Source organism: Dendropsophus ebraccatus, chromosome 1, assembly GCF_027789765.1.
Source record: "Dendropsophus ebraccatus isolate aDenEbr1 chromosome 1, aDenEbr1.pat, whole genome shotgun sequence".
In the NCBI taxonomy this organism is placed as follows: Eukaryota; Metazoa; Chordata; class Amphibia; order Anura; family Hylidae; genus Dendropsophus; species Dendropsophus ebraccatus.
In genome coordinates, this window is record NC_091454.1 from 222,796,494 (window position 1) to 222,809,788 (window position 13,295).

The 13,295-nt window shown below is 47.8% G+C and overlaps 1 protein-coding gene and 1 long non-coding RNA gene across 3 annotated transcripts in view; one reads left to right on the forward strand and one right to left on the reverse strand.

Annotated features, from left to right (window-relative positions):
• The window catches only part of LOC138770123 (uncharacterized), a 101,922-nt gene that overhangs the window by 53,592 nt on the left and 35,035 nt on the right, over window positions 1-13,295 (forward strand). The window lies entirely within an intron of this gene.
• EFNB3 (ephrin B3) overlaps window positions 1-13,295 on the reverse strand; it is a 59,210-nt gene that overhangs the window by 17,803 nt on the left and 28,112 nt on the right. Inside the window, exons 1-2 of one of the 2 annotated variants that reach the window (XM_069949049.1) lie at window positions 4,576-5,629; window positions 2,365-2,660 (exon numbers count right to left, since the gene is read on the reverse strand). In XM_069949049.1, the coding sequence (XP_069805150.1) occupies window positions 2,365-2,660; window positions 4,576-4,628 (349 nt within the window). In that variant the 5' untranslated portion in view covers window positions 4,629-5,629. Of the gene's footprint in view, window positions 1-2,364; window positions 2,661-4,575; window positions 5,630-13,295 lie in introns of those variants that run through there. The other variant, XM_069949041.1, reaches the window with a different exon arrangement.

A 13,295-nucleotide genomic window follows, 5' to 3' on the forward strand; every position in this document is an offset into this window, starting at 1 on the left:
ATTGTAGATGAGGACATGACCAAAAGTCGGTCTTGTAAGTAACGAATGTTTACATGAAAAGATCCTGAAGTTTGTATAGTCTGTAGGTGAAAGGAAGTATAGAGAGGTGTTTGTATATAGAAGAGTAGACTGGGATATGAGGAACAGGTGGAGACATGAAAGGGCAGAGAAGTGCAGGAACAGAAGAAGGAAAACCATATAGATCTGTAGGATAAGGCAGGAGTGGATGTTACGGCATGTGTACAGTTCCTTAGCCACCTTGATTGTATGTAAGTTTTGGTGTAGATGCTTCAGAAGGACCTTGCTCATGTCATAGTGCCCCCCCCCCATCTAGGATATAAGATACAGCCTATGGCCTATGGCTGTGTCCATCTTCTCCAGGACTCCCTAGGGCAGCTGCCGGGAGTCATATGCTGAACGTTCGATTTTGGAGAACGTTGCCGAACCCGAACAGTTCGGCAAGTCTGTTCTACACTACTCGTGGCTGATGGATTGTGGCATTGGATTGTCCCTTGCTTCTCAGAAGGGCAGCCAGACAGGAAAGTTTCTGGGAATACAACATCCATTGGTGAATTGGTGGAGCAACATGCACCAGATTTATTGTAAAGGGAAATGCCAACTTACGGTAATCCAACCGAATGTGAATCATGTGACCATCACATGACCATCGGATTAGAAAATAGGCAAATGACTTCTTAATGACTCCCTATACGGAGGCGTGTGGCAATGAGCAGCAGGTAAGTGAGTCTGGTGGTGGTGATGATGAGTGTGAGAGGTAGACGGACGTTCCTCCCGGCCTCCCCGCCGTGTCTCCCCCCCCCCCCCCCCCACACTCTATTCCTGACCTAAATGTCAGAGCTTGTTATTTCCGCTCGCTGGCACAGCAAACAAGAGCACCCCGAGGGGAAGTGCAGCAGAGTATGGAGGGAGAGGCTGGCAGGCGAGATGGTGGGGAGGGGAACGGCGACACCAACGTATTCTAGGAATGGTGCAGAGAAGGACCACAGGATGAGATAGGGGAGGGGGATGGAAGCCGGGGGGGACAGTCACTTTCCTCACAGAAAGATCACTATGATGCTGCTGATCTCCAGATGACTGGTAGAGCGATGTGTAAGGTCTGTATACACTACAGGTTTATTGGAGTAACCTGCCATACTGGCGCCTATCCACCAGTGGTGGTCATGGCACTGGGACAGATCCTTCCAGAACATTACTCTACCTGGTCATTGGGACTTCTTACATGGGAGGCCCAGCACTGGCTGGTCACTACAGGTGCTAGCACTTACTAGTAGTCCTGGATTGTTGATGTAAAAGTGGCCTGGAGGGAAGCGTCATCCAGTTGTAAACTTTGCTATGGGAACAGTGCCATACCTGTCCACAGGTTGTGTCTGGTATTGCAGTTCTGTCCCATCTATGTTAAAGGGGTTATTTACCAATTTTTATTTTTATTTTAAATCAGCTGGTGCCAGAAAGTGCCAGAGATTGCTTCTGTTACCAAACTCAAGTCTTCCTGTACTAATCAGCTGCTGTGTGTCCTGAAGGAAATGGTGTGTTCTTTCCAGTTTGACACAGTGCTCTCTGCTGCCACCTCTGTCCATGTCATGTCCAGAGCAGGGGAGGTTTTCTATGGGGATTTGCTGCTGCTCTGGACAGTTCCTGACATGGACAGAGGTGGCAGCAGAGAATGGAAAGAATACACAACTTCCTGTAGGGCATACAGCAGCTGATAAGTACTGGGAGATTTGAGATTTTTTTTTTTTATAGAATTAAATTACAAATCTCTGTCACTATCTCTAGCACCAGTTGACTTGAAAAAAAAAAATTGTGAACAACCCCTTTAACAGGGCTGTGCGGCAATACCATACACTTCTTCTGGAGCAGGGGTAGGGAACCTTTGCTCTCCGGCTGTTGCAAAATTACAACTCCTATCATGTCTGGACAGCCAAAGGTAAAGCTTTGGCTGTCCAGGCATGATGGGTGTTGTAGTTTAGCAGGAGCCGGAGAGCCAAGGTTCCCTACCCCTGCTCTGGAGTCATGTGTCGTAATGTTTAGGTAGGAAGCAGCCATGTTTTTTTCTTTCCTGCACAGCCCCCTTAGGCGAAGGCCGTGCACAACATCAGCCTTCATCTGGTTTTGTACCATCGCCAAGTACAGTCATTTAAAGGGGTAGTAATAATTCCTATAAGGGTGTACTCTTCTATCTCCAATCTTACCACAGTTTGCTTCTTTCAGCTGCAGTACCACTTTTAACCTTTCACATTTTTTTTTATTATCTCCAAAGACATCAATGCAATAGCGCCCCCCCTCCCCCTCCTACCATTGAAGGCTGGAGGGTTAATCCTCTATTATGACGTCACGACTCACCGATGATGTAGTAGTCCCGGTGGGATTTGAACTCGTGACCCCACAGGTTGGGGCTGTACTCCTGGAATTTGATGGTAAAGCGGAGGTCTTGCCCGGGGCGATCGCAGGTGAGGAGGAGGTTGGGCGTCCGCAGGACAGAACATGTTACCACCTCCTCTTCCGTGCCCACCAGGTAAAGCTTATAATATTCATAGGGGGAGGAGGAGAAAGGGCCCCGAGGCTCGGAGCGAGGGCACAACAAGTCCAAGCGGTCCCCGATCTGTGGATATAGGACGTATCCCTCAGCATCCTGAAACCTGCGGGAGAGAGGAGAAGACATACATGTAATATCACTTTGTATACACCAGCCATGGCTTATAGACTTCTATCTGCTGCTGGGAAAGCTGGGTGGTCAATACATGGAGGCCAACCGGGGTCTGCACCCAGCTCTCCCAGCATATATAGCATCAAACAGTGCCCCCATAACAGGGATGGTGCCCCCATAACAGGGATAGTGCCCCCATAACAGCGATAATCAGTGCCCCCATAACAGGGATAGTGCCCCCATAACAGGGATAGTGCCCCCATAACAGGGATAATGCCCCCATAACAGTTATAGTCAGGGCCCCCATAACAGTCATAGTGCCCCCATAACAGCGATAATCAGTGCCCCCATAACAGGGATAGTGCCCCCATAAGAGCAATAATCAGTGCCCCCATAACATTGATAGTCAGGGCCCCCATAACAGTTATAGTCAGGGCCCCCATAACAGCGATATTGCCCCCATAACAGGGATAGTCCCCCATAACAGTGATAGTCAGTGCTCCCATAACAGTGATAGTGCCCCCATAACAGGGATAGTGCCCCCATAACAGGGATAATGCCCCCATAACAGTTATAGTCAGGGCCCCCATAACAGCGATATTGCCCCCATAACAGGGATAGTCCCCCATAACAGTGATAGTCAGTGCTCCCATAACAGTGATAGTGCCCCCATAACAGGGATAGTGCCCCCATAACAGGGATAATGCCCCCATAACAGTTATAGTCAGGGCCCCCATAACAGTCATAGTGCCCCCATAACAGCGATAATCAGTGCCCCCATAACAGGGATAGTGCCCCCATAAGAGCAATAATCAGTGCCCCCATAACATTGATAGTCAGGGCCCCCATAACATTGATAGTCAGGGCCCCCATAACAGTTATAGTCAGGGCCCCCATAACAGTGATAGTCAGTGCCCCCATAACAGCGATATTGCCCCCATAACAGGGATAGTCCCCCATAACAGTGATAGTCAGTGCTCCCATAACAGGGATAGTGCCCCCATAACAGGGATAGTCCCCCATTACAGTGATATTCAGTGCCCCCAAAACAGCGATAGTGCCCCCATAACAGTCATAGTGCCCCCATAACAGTCATAGTCAGTGCCCCCATACCGGCATCTCTCCTGTGCTGAGGGTTTGTTACATTGTACCAGTGCAGATAAACAGTGGAGACCCAAAAGGAGACACATCTCTGCTGCTGTGGGATGTAGGCCGAGACATTGTAACAAACCCTCAGCTGTATCAGCAGGACTGGGTTAGGATAGCATACACAGAGACTGTTTCCATTCACTGACAGAGACCAGAGGTCTTACATTAGAAAGTTTCCTAACTTCATTCTTCCCGCAGTGCTTTGTGGGGGGAGGGAGGCGAGGACTTATTGAAGTGCAACAAAATAATGGTGCTTAAATTAGTACCTGTAGGGGGCAGCACCATGTATGTGATAGGAGAAAGCAGAAGAGCATGAGTGCCCCCTCACCCCTTCACCCCATTCATTTAACACCCCCCCCCCCCCCCTTCTATTGTGATGCACAGTGGACTAGTCCAGTCAAGAGATAGGACAAAGGAACGTGACAAGACAAAGGATGGGGGAGGATGTGGTGACATCTGGTTATGGACTGGACTCCAGCATGGCACTACAATACGGTTACATGGCAGCGTCCATAGAGCTTTATTATGCTCCTTGTAGTAGTCTACCGAGTATAGAGACTGTACAATGCTGACAACTCAATATTTCTGGGAGGGGGAGCAGTCACCCACACACCTGGCATCTGCTGATGGGCAGAGATGTGGGAAGGCTGGCAGCAAACACTGGCACCATACTGCTGGGAGAGAGGCGGCCGCCGGGGACACACAGCCCTGTCCTATGTAATATCTGCTGGTGTATCTAAGCCTATAGGGTGTGATACCGTCTGCTGATGGGCAGAGATGTGGGAAGGCTGGCAGCAAACACTGGCACCATACTGCTGGGAGAGAGGCGGCTGCCGGGGACACACAGCTCTGTCCTATGTAATATCTGCTGGTGTATCTAAGCCTATAGGGTGTGATACCGTCTGCTGATGGGCAGAGATGTGGGAAGGCTGGCAGCAAACACTGGCACCATACTGCTGGGAGAGAGGCGGCCGCCGGGGACACACAGCTCTGTCCTATGTAATATCTGCTAATGTATCTAAGCCTATAGGGTGTGATACCGTCTGCTGATGGGCAGAGATGTGGGAAGGCTGGCAGCAAACACTGGCACCATACTGCTGGGAGAGAGGCGGCCGCCGGGGACACACAGCCCTGTCCTATGTAATATCTGCTAATGTATCTAAGCCTATAGGGTGTGATACTGTCTGCTGAGATCATGTATCTTAGTCTGCAGTATGTGATACTGTCTGCTCAGTTCATGTATCTAAGCCTATCAGGTGTGATATTATCTGCTGAGCTGATGCATCTAGGTCTGTTGCCTGTGATACTGCCTGCTGGGCTTATGTATCTAAGCCTATAATGTGTGATATTGTCCGCTATATCTAATCCTGTCCTATGTAATACTGGCTGCTCAGCAGATGTATCTAATCCTGTCCTATGTAATACTGTCCCATCAGTTGATGTATGTGATCCTCTCATGTGTGATACTATCTACTCTGACAGCGTATCTAATAATATCATGTGTGATAGTCTGCTGAGCTGCTGTATCTTATCCTGTCATGTGTGATACTGTATCCGAGCTCATGTATCAAAGCCTATCATCTGTCATACTGCCTGCTGAGCTGCTGTATCTAATCCCTTCATATGTAACATTGTCTGCTCTACCAGATTTGTCTGATAATCTAGTGTATCTAATCCCATCATGTGTGATACTCTCTGCTGTGTCGGTTAATCTAATCCCTTTATGCATGATATGATCTAGACCTAACATGTAAGATACTGTGTGAGTATCTAATCTTATCAGGTGTGATACCACTTCCTCCGGAGCTCAGTATCCATTACTATGTGTGACACTATCTGCTGAGCTGCTGTATCTAATCCCGGCCTATATAATACTGTGTAAGTATCTAATCTTATCAGGTGTGATACCACTTCCTCTGGAGCTCAGTATCCATTACTATGTGTGACACTACTGAGCTGCTGTATCTAATCCCGGCCTATATGATACTGTCTATAAAGCCACAGCCTACCGTGTATAATACTGCCCGATAAGACGGTGCTTCCAATCCCATCATATGTGATACTGTTTGCTAAATTTGTATCTAATCCTATAATGCATTATACTGTGTGCTGAACTGCGTATCCGATCCTGTGGGACACTGCCTGCTCTGCTGATGTATCCAATCCTGTTGTGGCTGCCTGGAGGGAACACAGATGCTGCAGTAGGGATAAAGGCGCTGTCATGTGTGATACCGTCTGTCAAACTGTGTATCTAATCATATCGTGTGTGATACTGTCTGTCAAACTGTGTATCTAATCATATCATGCGTGATACCGTCTGTTAAACTGTGTATCTAATCATATCATGTGTGATACCGTCTGTTAACCTGTGTATCTAATCATATTGTGTGATACTGTCTGTAAACTGTGTATCTAATCATATCATGTGTGATACCGTCTGTTAACCTGTGTATCTAATCATATTGTGTGATACTGTCTGTAAACTGTGTATCTAATCATATCATGTGTGATACCGTCTGTTAAACTGTGTATCTAATCATATGTGTGATACTGTCTGTAAACTGTGTATCTAATCATATCATGTGTGATACCGTCTGTTAAACTGTGTATCTAATCATATGTGTGATACTGTCTGTTAAACTGTGTATCTAATCACATCATGTCTGATACCGTCTGTTAAACTGTGTATCTAATCATACCATGCAGATACCTGCTGTTAAACTGTGTATCTAATCATATCATGTGTGATACCGTATGTTAAACTGTGTATCTAAACATATCATGTTTGATACCGGCTGTTAAACTGTGTATCTAATCATATCATGTGTGATACCGTCTGCTGACATGAGCATGTAATCCTGTGTGATACTGTCCTCTGAGCTGCTGTATCTAATCCTGTAACTTGTGATAATGTCTGTAACGATGTGTATCTAATCCTGTAATGTATCACATTGTCTCTGTGCTAATTATCTAATCCTGTGTGTGATGCTGTCCGCTTAGCTGATGTATCTAATCCTATTATATGTGATGCTGTCTGTTAGGATGTGTATCTAATCCCATCCTGTGTGATACAGTCCATTGGGCTTTGTGTCCTCAACTCCATTCAGAAGAGTCTGGTTGTAAGGGGAAGTATAATAAGTGTGGAAGCTCCTGGCTGGTGGTGGGCTCCTATATACTAGTAGGGGCTCCTATATACTGGTAGGGGCTCCTATATACTGGTGGCGGGCTCCTATATACTAGTAGGGGCTCCTATATACTGGTAGGGGCTCCTATATACTGGTGGTGGGCTCCTATATACTGGTGGCGGGCTCCTATATACTAGTAGAGGCTCCTATATACTGGTAGGGGCTCCTATATACTAGTAGGGGCTCCTATATACTGGTAGGGGCTCCTATATACTGGTGGCGGGCTCCTATATACTGGTAGGGGCTCCTATATACTGGTGGTGGGCTCCTATATCCTGGTAGGGGCTCCTATATACTGGTGGCAGGCTCCTATATACTGGTGGCGGGCTCCTATATACTGGTAGGGGCTCCTATATACTGGTAGGGGCTCCTATATACTGGTGGTGTGCTCCTGTATACTGGTAATGGGCTCCTATATACTGGTGGCGGGCTCCTATATACTGGTAGGGGATCCTATATACTGGTAGGGGCTCCTATATACTGGTGGTGGGCTCCTATATACTGGTGGTGGGCTCCTATATACTGGTAGGGGCTCCTATATACTGGTGGTGGGCTCCTATATACTGGTAGGGGCTCCTATATACTGGTAGGGGCTCCTATATACTGGTAGGGGCTCCTATATACTGGTGGTGGGCTCCTATATACTGGTGGTGGGCTCCTATATACTGGTAGGGGCTCCTATATACTGGTGGTGAGCTTCTATATACTGGTGGTGGGCTCCTATATACTGGTAGGGGCTCCTATATACTGGTAGGGGCTCCTATATACTGGTAGGGGCTCCTATATACTGGTAGGGGCTCCTATATACTGGTAGGGGCTCCTATATGCTGGTGGCGGGCTCCTATATACTGGTGGTGGGCTCCTATATACTGGTAGGGGCTCCTATATACTGGTGGTGGGCTCCTATATACTGGTAGGGGATCCTATATACTGGTGGTGGGCTCCTATATACTGGTGGTGGGCTCCTATATACTGGTGGTGGGCTCCTATATACTGGTAGGGGCTCCTATATACTGGTGGCGGGCTCCTATATACTAGTAACGGGCTCCTATATACTGGTAGGGGCTCCTATATGCTGGTGGCGGGCTCCTATATGCTGGTAGTGGGCTCCTATATACTGGTAGGGGCTCCTATATGCTGGTGGCGGGCTCCTATATGCTGGTAGTGGGCTCCTATATACTGGTAGTGGGCTCCTATATACTGGTAGGGGCTCCTATATACTGGTAACGGGCTCCTATATCCTGGTGGCGGGCTCCTATATACTGGTAGGGGCTCCTATATACTGGTGGCGGGCTCCTATATACTGGTAACAGGCTCCTATATCCTGGTGGCGGGCTCCTATATACTGGTGGCGGGCTCCTATATCCTGGTGGTGGGCTCCTATATCCTAGTAGGGGCTCCTATATCCTGGTAGTGGGCTCCTATATCCTGGTAGGGGCTCCTATATCATGGTAGAGGCTCCTATATACTGGCAGGGGCTTCTATATACTAGTAGGGGCTCCTATATACTGGTGGTGTGCTCCTATATCCTGGTAGGGGCTCCTATATACTGGTGGCGGGTTCCTATATACTGGTAGGGGCTCCTATATACTGGTGGTGTGCTCCTATTGACTGGTAGGGGCTCCTTTATACTGGTAGGGGCTCCTATATCCTGGTAGGGGCTCCTATATACTAGTAGGGGCTCCTATATACTGGTATTGGCTCCTATATACTGGTAGGGGTTCCTATATACTGGTGGCGGGCTCCTATATACTGGTAGGGGCTCCTATATACTGGTGGTGTGCTCCTATATCCTGGTAGGGGCTCCTATATCCTGGTAGGGGCTCCTATATACTGGTAGGGGCTCCTATATACTGGTGGTGGGCTCCTATATACTGGTAGGGGCTCCTATATACTGGTAGTGGGCTCCTATATACTAGTAGGGGCTCCTATATACTGGTAGGGGCTCCTATATCCTGGTAGAGGCTCCTATATACTGGTAGGGGCTTCTATATCCTTGTAGTGGGCTCCTATATACTGGTATTGGCTCCTATATACTGGTAGGGGTTCCTATATACTGGTGGCGGGCTCCTATATACTGGTAGGGGCTCCTATATACTGGTGGTGGGCTCCTATATACTGGTAGGGGCTCCTATATACTGGTAGTGGGCTCCTATATACTAGTAGGGGCTCCTATATACTGGTAGGGGCTCCTATATCCTGGTAGGGACTCCTATATACTGGTAGGGGCTCCTATATACTGGTGGCGGGCTCCTATATACTGGTAGGGACTCCTATATACTGGTAGGGGCTCCTATATACTGGTAGGGGCTCCTATATACTGGTAGGGGCTCCTATATACTGGTGGTGTGCTCCTATATCCTGGTAGGGGCTCCTATATACTGGTAGCGGCTCCTATATACTGGTAGGGTCTCCTATATACTAGTAGGGGCTCCTATATCCTGGTAGGGGCTCCTATATACTGGTAGCGGCTCCTATATCCTGGTAGGGGCTCCTATATACTGGTAGGGGCTCCTATATCCTGGTAGTGGGCTCCTATATCCTGGTAGGGGCTCCTATATACTGGTAGGGGCTCCTATATCCTGGTAGCAGGCTCCTATATCCTGGTAGTGGGCTCCTATATCCTGGTAGTGGGCTCCTATATCCTGGTAGGGGCTTCTATATCCTTGTAGTGGGCTCCTATATACTGGTAGGGGCTCCTTTATACTGGTAGGGGCTCCTATATACTGGTGGTGGGCTCCTATATACTGGTAGGGGCTTCTATATCCTGGTAGTGGGCTCCTATATACTGCTAGGGGCTCCTATATACTGGTGGGGGCTCCTATATCCTGGTGGCGGGCTCCTGTATACTGGTGGTGTGCTCCTGTATACTGGTAATGGGCTCCTATATCCTGGTGGTGGACTCCTATATACTGGTAGGGGCTCCTATATCCTGGTAGGGGCTCCTATATACTGGTGGTGGGCTCCTATATACTAGTAGGGGCTCCTATATACTGCTAGCGGGCTCCTATATACTGGTGGTGGGCTCCTATATACTAGTGGTGGGCTCCTATATACTGGTAGGGGTTCCTATTTACTGGTGGCGGGCTCCTATATACTGGTAACGGGCTCCTATATACTGGTAGGGGCTCCTATATACTGGTAGTGGGCTCCAATATACTGGTAGTGGGCTCCTATATACTGGTAGCGGGCTCCTATATACTGGAAGCGGGTATATTATTGCTTGCTGTGCTTTTGGTTATTGCTTGCTGTGCTGTTATTATTATTGCTGTGCTGTTGGTTATTATTGCTTGCTGTGCTGTTGTTATTATTATTGCTGTGCTGTTGTTATTATTATTGCTGTGCTGTTGGTTATTATTGCTTGCTGTGCTGTTGTTATTATTATTGCTGTGCTGTTGTTGTTATTATTATTGCTGTGCTGTTGTTATTATTATTGCTGTGCTGTTGGTTATTATTGGTTGCTGTGCTGCTGTTGTTATTATTATTATTGCTGTGCTGTTGGTTATTATTATTATTGCTCCTGTTATTGAATGGGGGGGGGGACATGGGCCGGTGGGGGTAAAAGGACACTGTTATAAGTTGTTGTTGTTGTTGTTATTATTGCTTGCTGTGCTGTTGTTATTATTGTTGTGCTGTTGGCTATTATTATTATTGCTCCTGTTATTAGATGGGGGGGGGGGAGATGGGCCGGTGGGGCTGGTGGAGGTACAAGGACACTGTTATTAGTTGTTGTTGTTGTTATTATTATTGCTGTGCTGTTGGTTATTATTGCTTGCTGTGCTGTTGGTTATTATTGCTGGTTATCCTGTTATTGGATGGGGGGGGGGGGGGGAGATGGGCCGGTGGGGCTGGTGGAGGTACAGGGACACTGTTATTAGTTGTTGTTGTTATTATTATTGCTGTGCTGTTGGTTATTATTGCTTGCTGTGCTGTTGGTAAAAGGACACTGTTATTAGTTGTTGTTGTTGTTATTATTGCTTGCTGTGCTGTTGTTATTATTGCTGTGCTGTTGGCTATTATTATTATTGCTCCTGTTATTAGATGGGGGGGGGGAGATGGGCCGGTGGGGCTGGTGGAGGTACAAGGACACTGTTATTAGTTGTTGTTGTTGTTATTATTATTGCTGTGCTGTTGGTTATTATTGCTTGCTGTGCTGTTGGTTATTATTGCTGGTTATCCTGTTATTGGATGGGGGGGAGATGGGCCGGTGGGGCTGGTGGAGGTACAGGGACACTGTTATTAGTTGTTGTTGTTGTTATTATTATTGCTGTGCTGTTGGTTATTATTGCTTGCTGTGCTGTTGGTTATTATTACTGGTTATCCTGTTATTGGATGGGGGGGGGGAGATGGGCCGGTGGGGCTGGTGGAGGTACAGGGACACTGCTGTTAGTTGTCGTTATTATTATTGCTGTGCTGTTGGTTATTATTGTGTGTTATCCTGTTATTGGATGGGGGGGGGGGGGAGATGGGCCGGTGGGGCTGGTGGAGGTACAGGGACACTGCTGTTAGTTGTTGTTATTATTATTGCTGTGCTGTTGGTTATTATTGTTGGTTATCCTGTTATTGGATGGGGGGGGGGGGGGGAGAGATGGGCCGGTCGGGCTGGTGGAGGTACAGGGACACTGCTGTTAGTTGTTGTTATTATTATTGCTGTGCTGTTGGTTATTATTGTTGGTTATCCTGTTATTGGATGGGGGGGGAGATGGTCCGGTCGGGCTGGTGGAGGTACAGGGACACTGTTATTAGTTGTTGTTATTATTGCTGTGCTGTTGGTTATTATTGTTGGTTATCCTGTTATTGGATGGGGGGGATCTGCCGGTGGGGCTGGTGGAGGTACAGGGACACTGTTATTAGTTGTTGTTGTTATTATTATTGCTGTGCTGTTGGTTATTATTGTTGGTTATCCTGTTATTGGATGGGGGGGATGGGCCGGTGGGGCTGGTGGAGGTACAGGGACACTGTTGTTGTTGTTGTTGTTGTTATTATTATTGCTGTGCTGTTGGTTATTATTGTTGGTTATCCTGTTATTGGATGGGGGGGATGGGCCGGTGGGGCTGGTGGAGGTACAGGGACACTGTTATTAGTTGTTTTTATTGCTGCTGCTGTTATTATTATGGTGTGTGATTATGGTGTTTGCTTTGGTTTGGTCTTTTATTACATAAATGAGTGATGGAGCGGACGTACATCTGGATGCTGCCGCCGCTGCTGTGGTTATTAACCGTGTCTGTTATTAGGCTTCAGCTTTAGCTGTGCGGCAGGAGAGGCAGGAGAGGGGCACGGTTATTACTGTATAGGTGGAGGGGGGGGGGGCAGCTATAGGCGTCTCAGCGCTCACACGTGTGACTGGGCCCCTGATCCAGAGAGGCCACCAGACCTCCTCCACCACAATCCTGCCGACCCCTCCACACAATGGGCCCACAGAACGTCCCTAAATCACAGAGAGAACTGTGTGGCCATGCAGTTACAGCTGCACAGTCTTCTCTATCCCCTCCCTGCATCTCTATGATCATAGAACTTTGTGGCCATACAGTTACAGCTGCACAGTCCTCTCTATCCCCTCCCTGCACTCATCTCTATGATCATAGAACTATGTGGCCATACAGTTACATCTGCACAGTCCTCTCTATCCCCTCCCTGCACTCATCTCTATGATCATAGAACTATGTGGCCATACAGTTACAGCTGCACAGTCCTCTCTATCCCCTCCCTGCACTCATCTCTATGATCATAGAACTATGTGGCCATACAGTTACAGCTGCACAGTCCTCTCTATCCCCTCCCTGCACTCATCTCTATGATCATAGAACTATGTGGCCATACAGTTACAGCTGCACAGTCCTCTCTATCCCCTCCCTGCACTCATCTCTATGATCATAGAACTATGTGGCCATACAGTTACAGCTGCACAGTCCTCTCTATCCCCTCCCTGCACTCATATATATGATCATAGAACTATGTGGCCATACAGTTACAGCTGCACAGTCCTCTCTATCCCCTCCCTGCACTCATCTCTATGATCATAGAACTATGTGGCCATACAGTTATAGCTGCACAGTCCTCTCTATCCCCTCCCTGCATCGCTATGATCATTGCACAGGGGAAACAGGAAGTTGATTGGACCCCAGTGGTTAAGATTTCCTCTTCCCCTTCCAGGAACATATTAACCCTTTCAGTGACGCAGACCCCCAGGGATTGTGACATGGACCCCACCACTGCCATACAAGACTAGGGTTCCTGACACTCGCCCCTTCACAGTCCTTCATCACCATGGAAACGCCATTAACCATGTCACT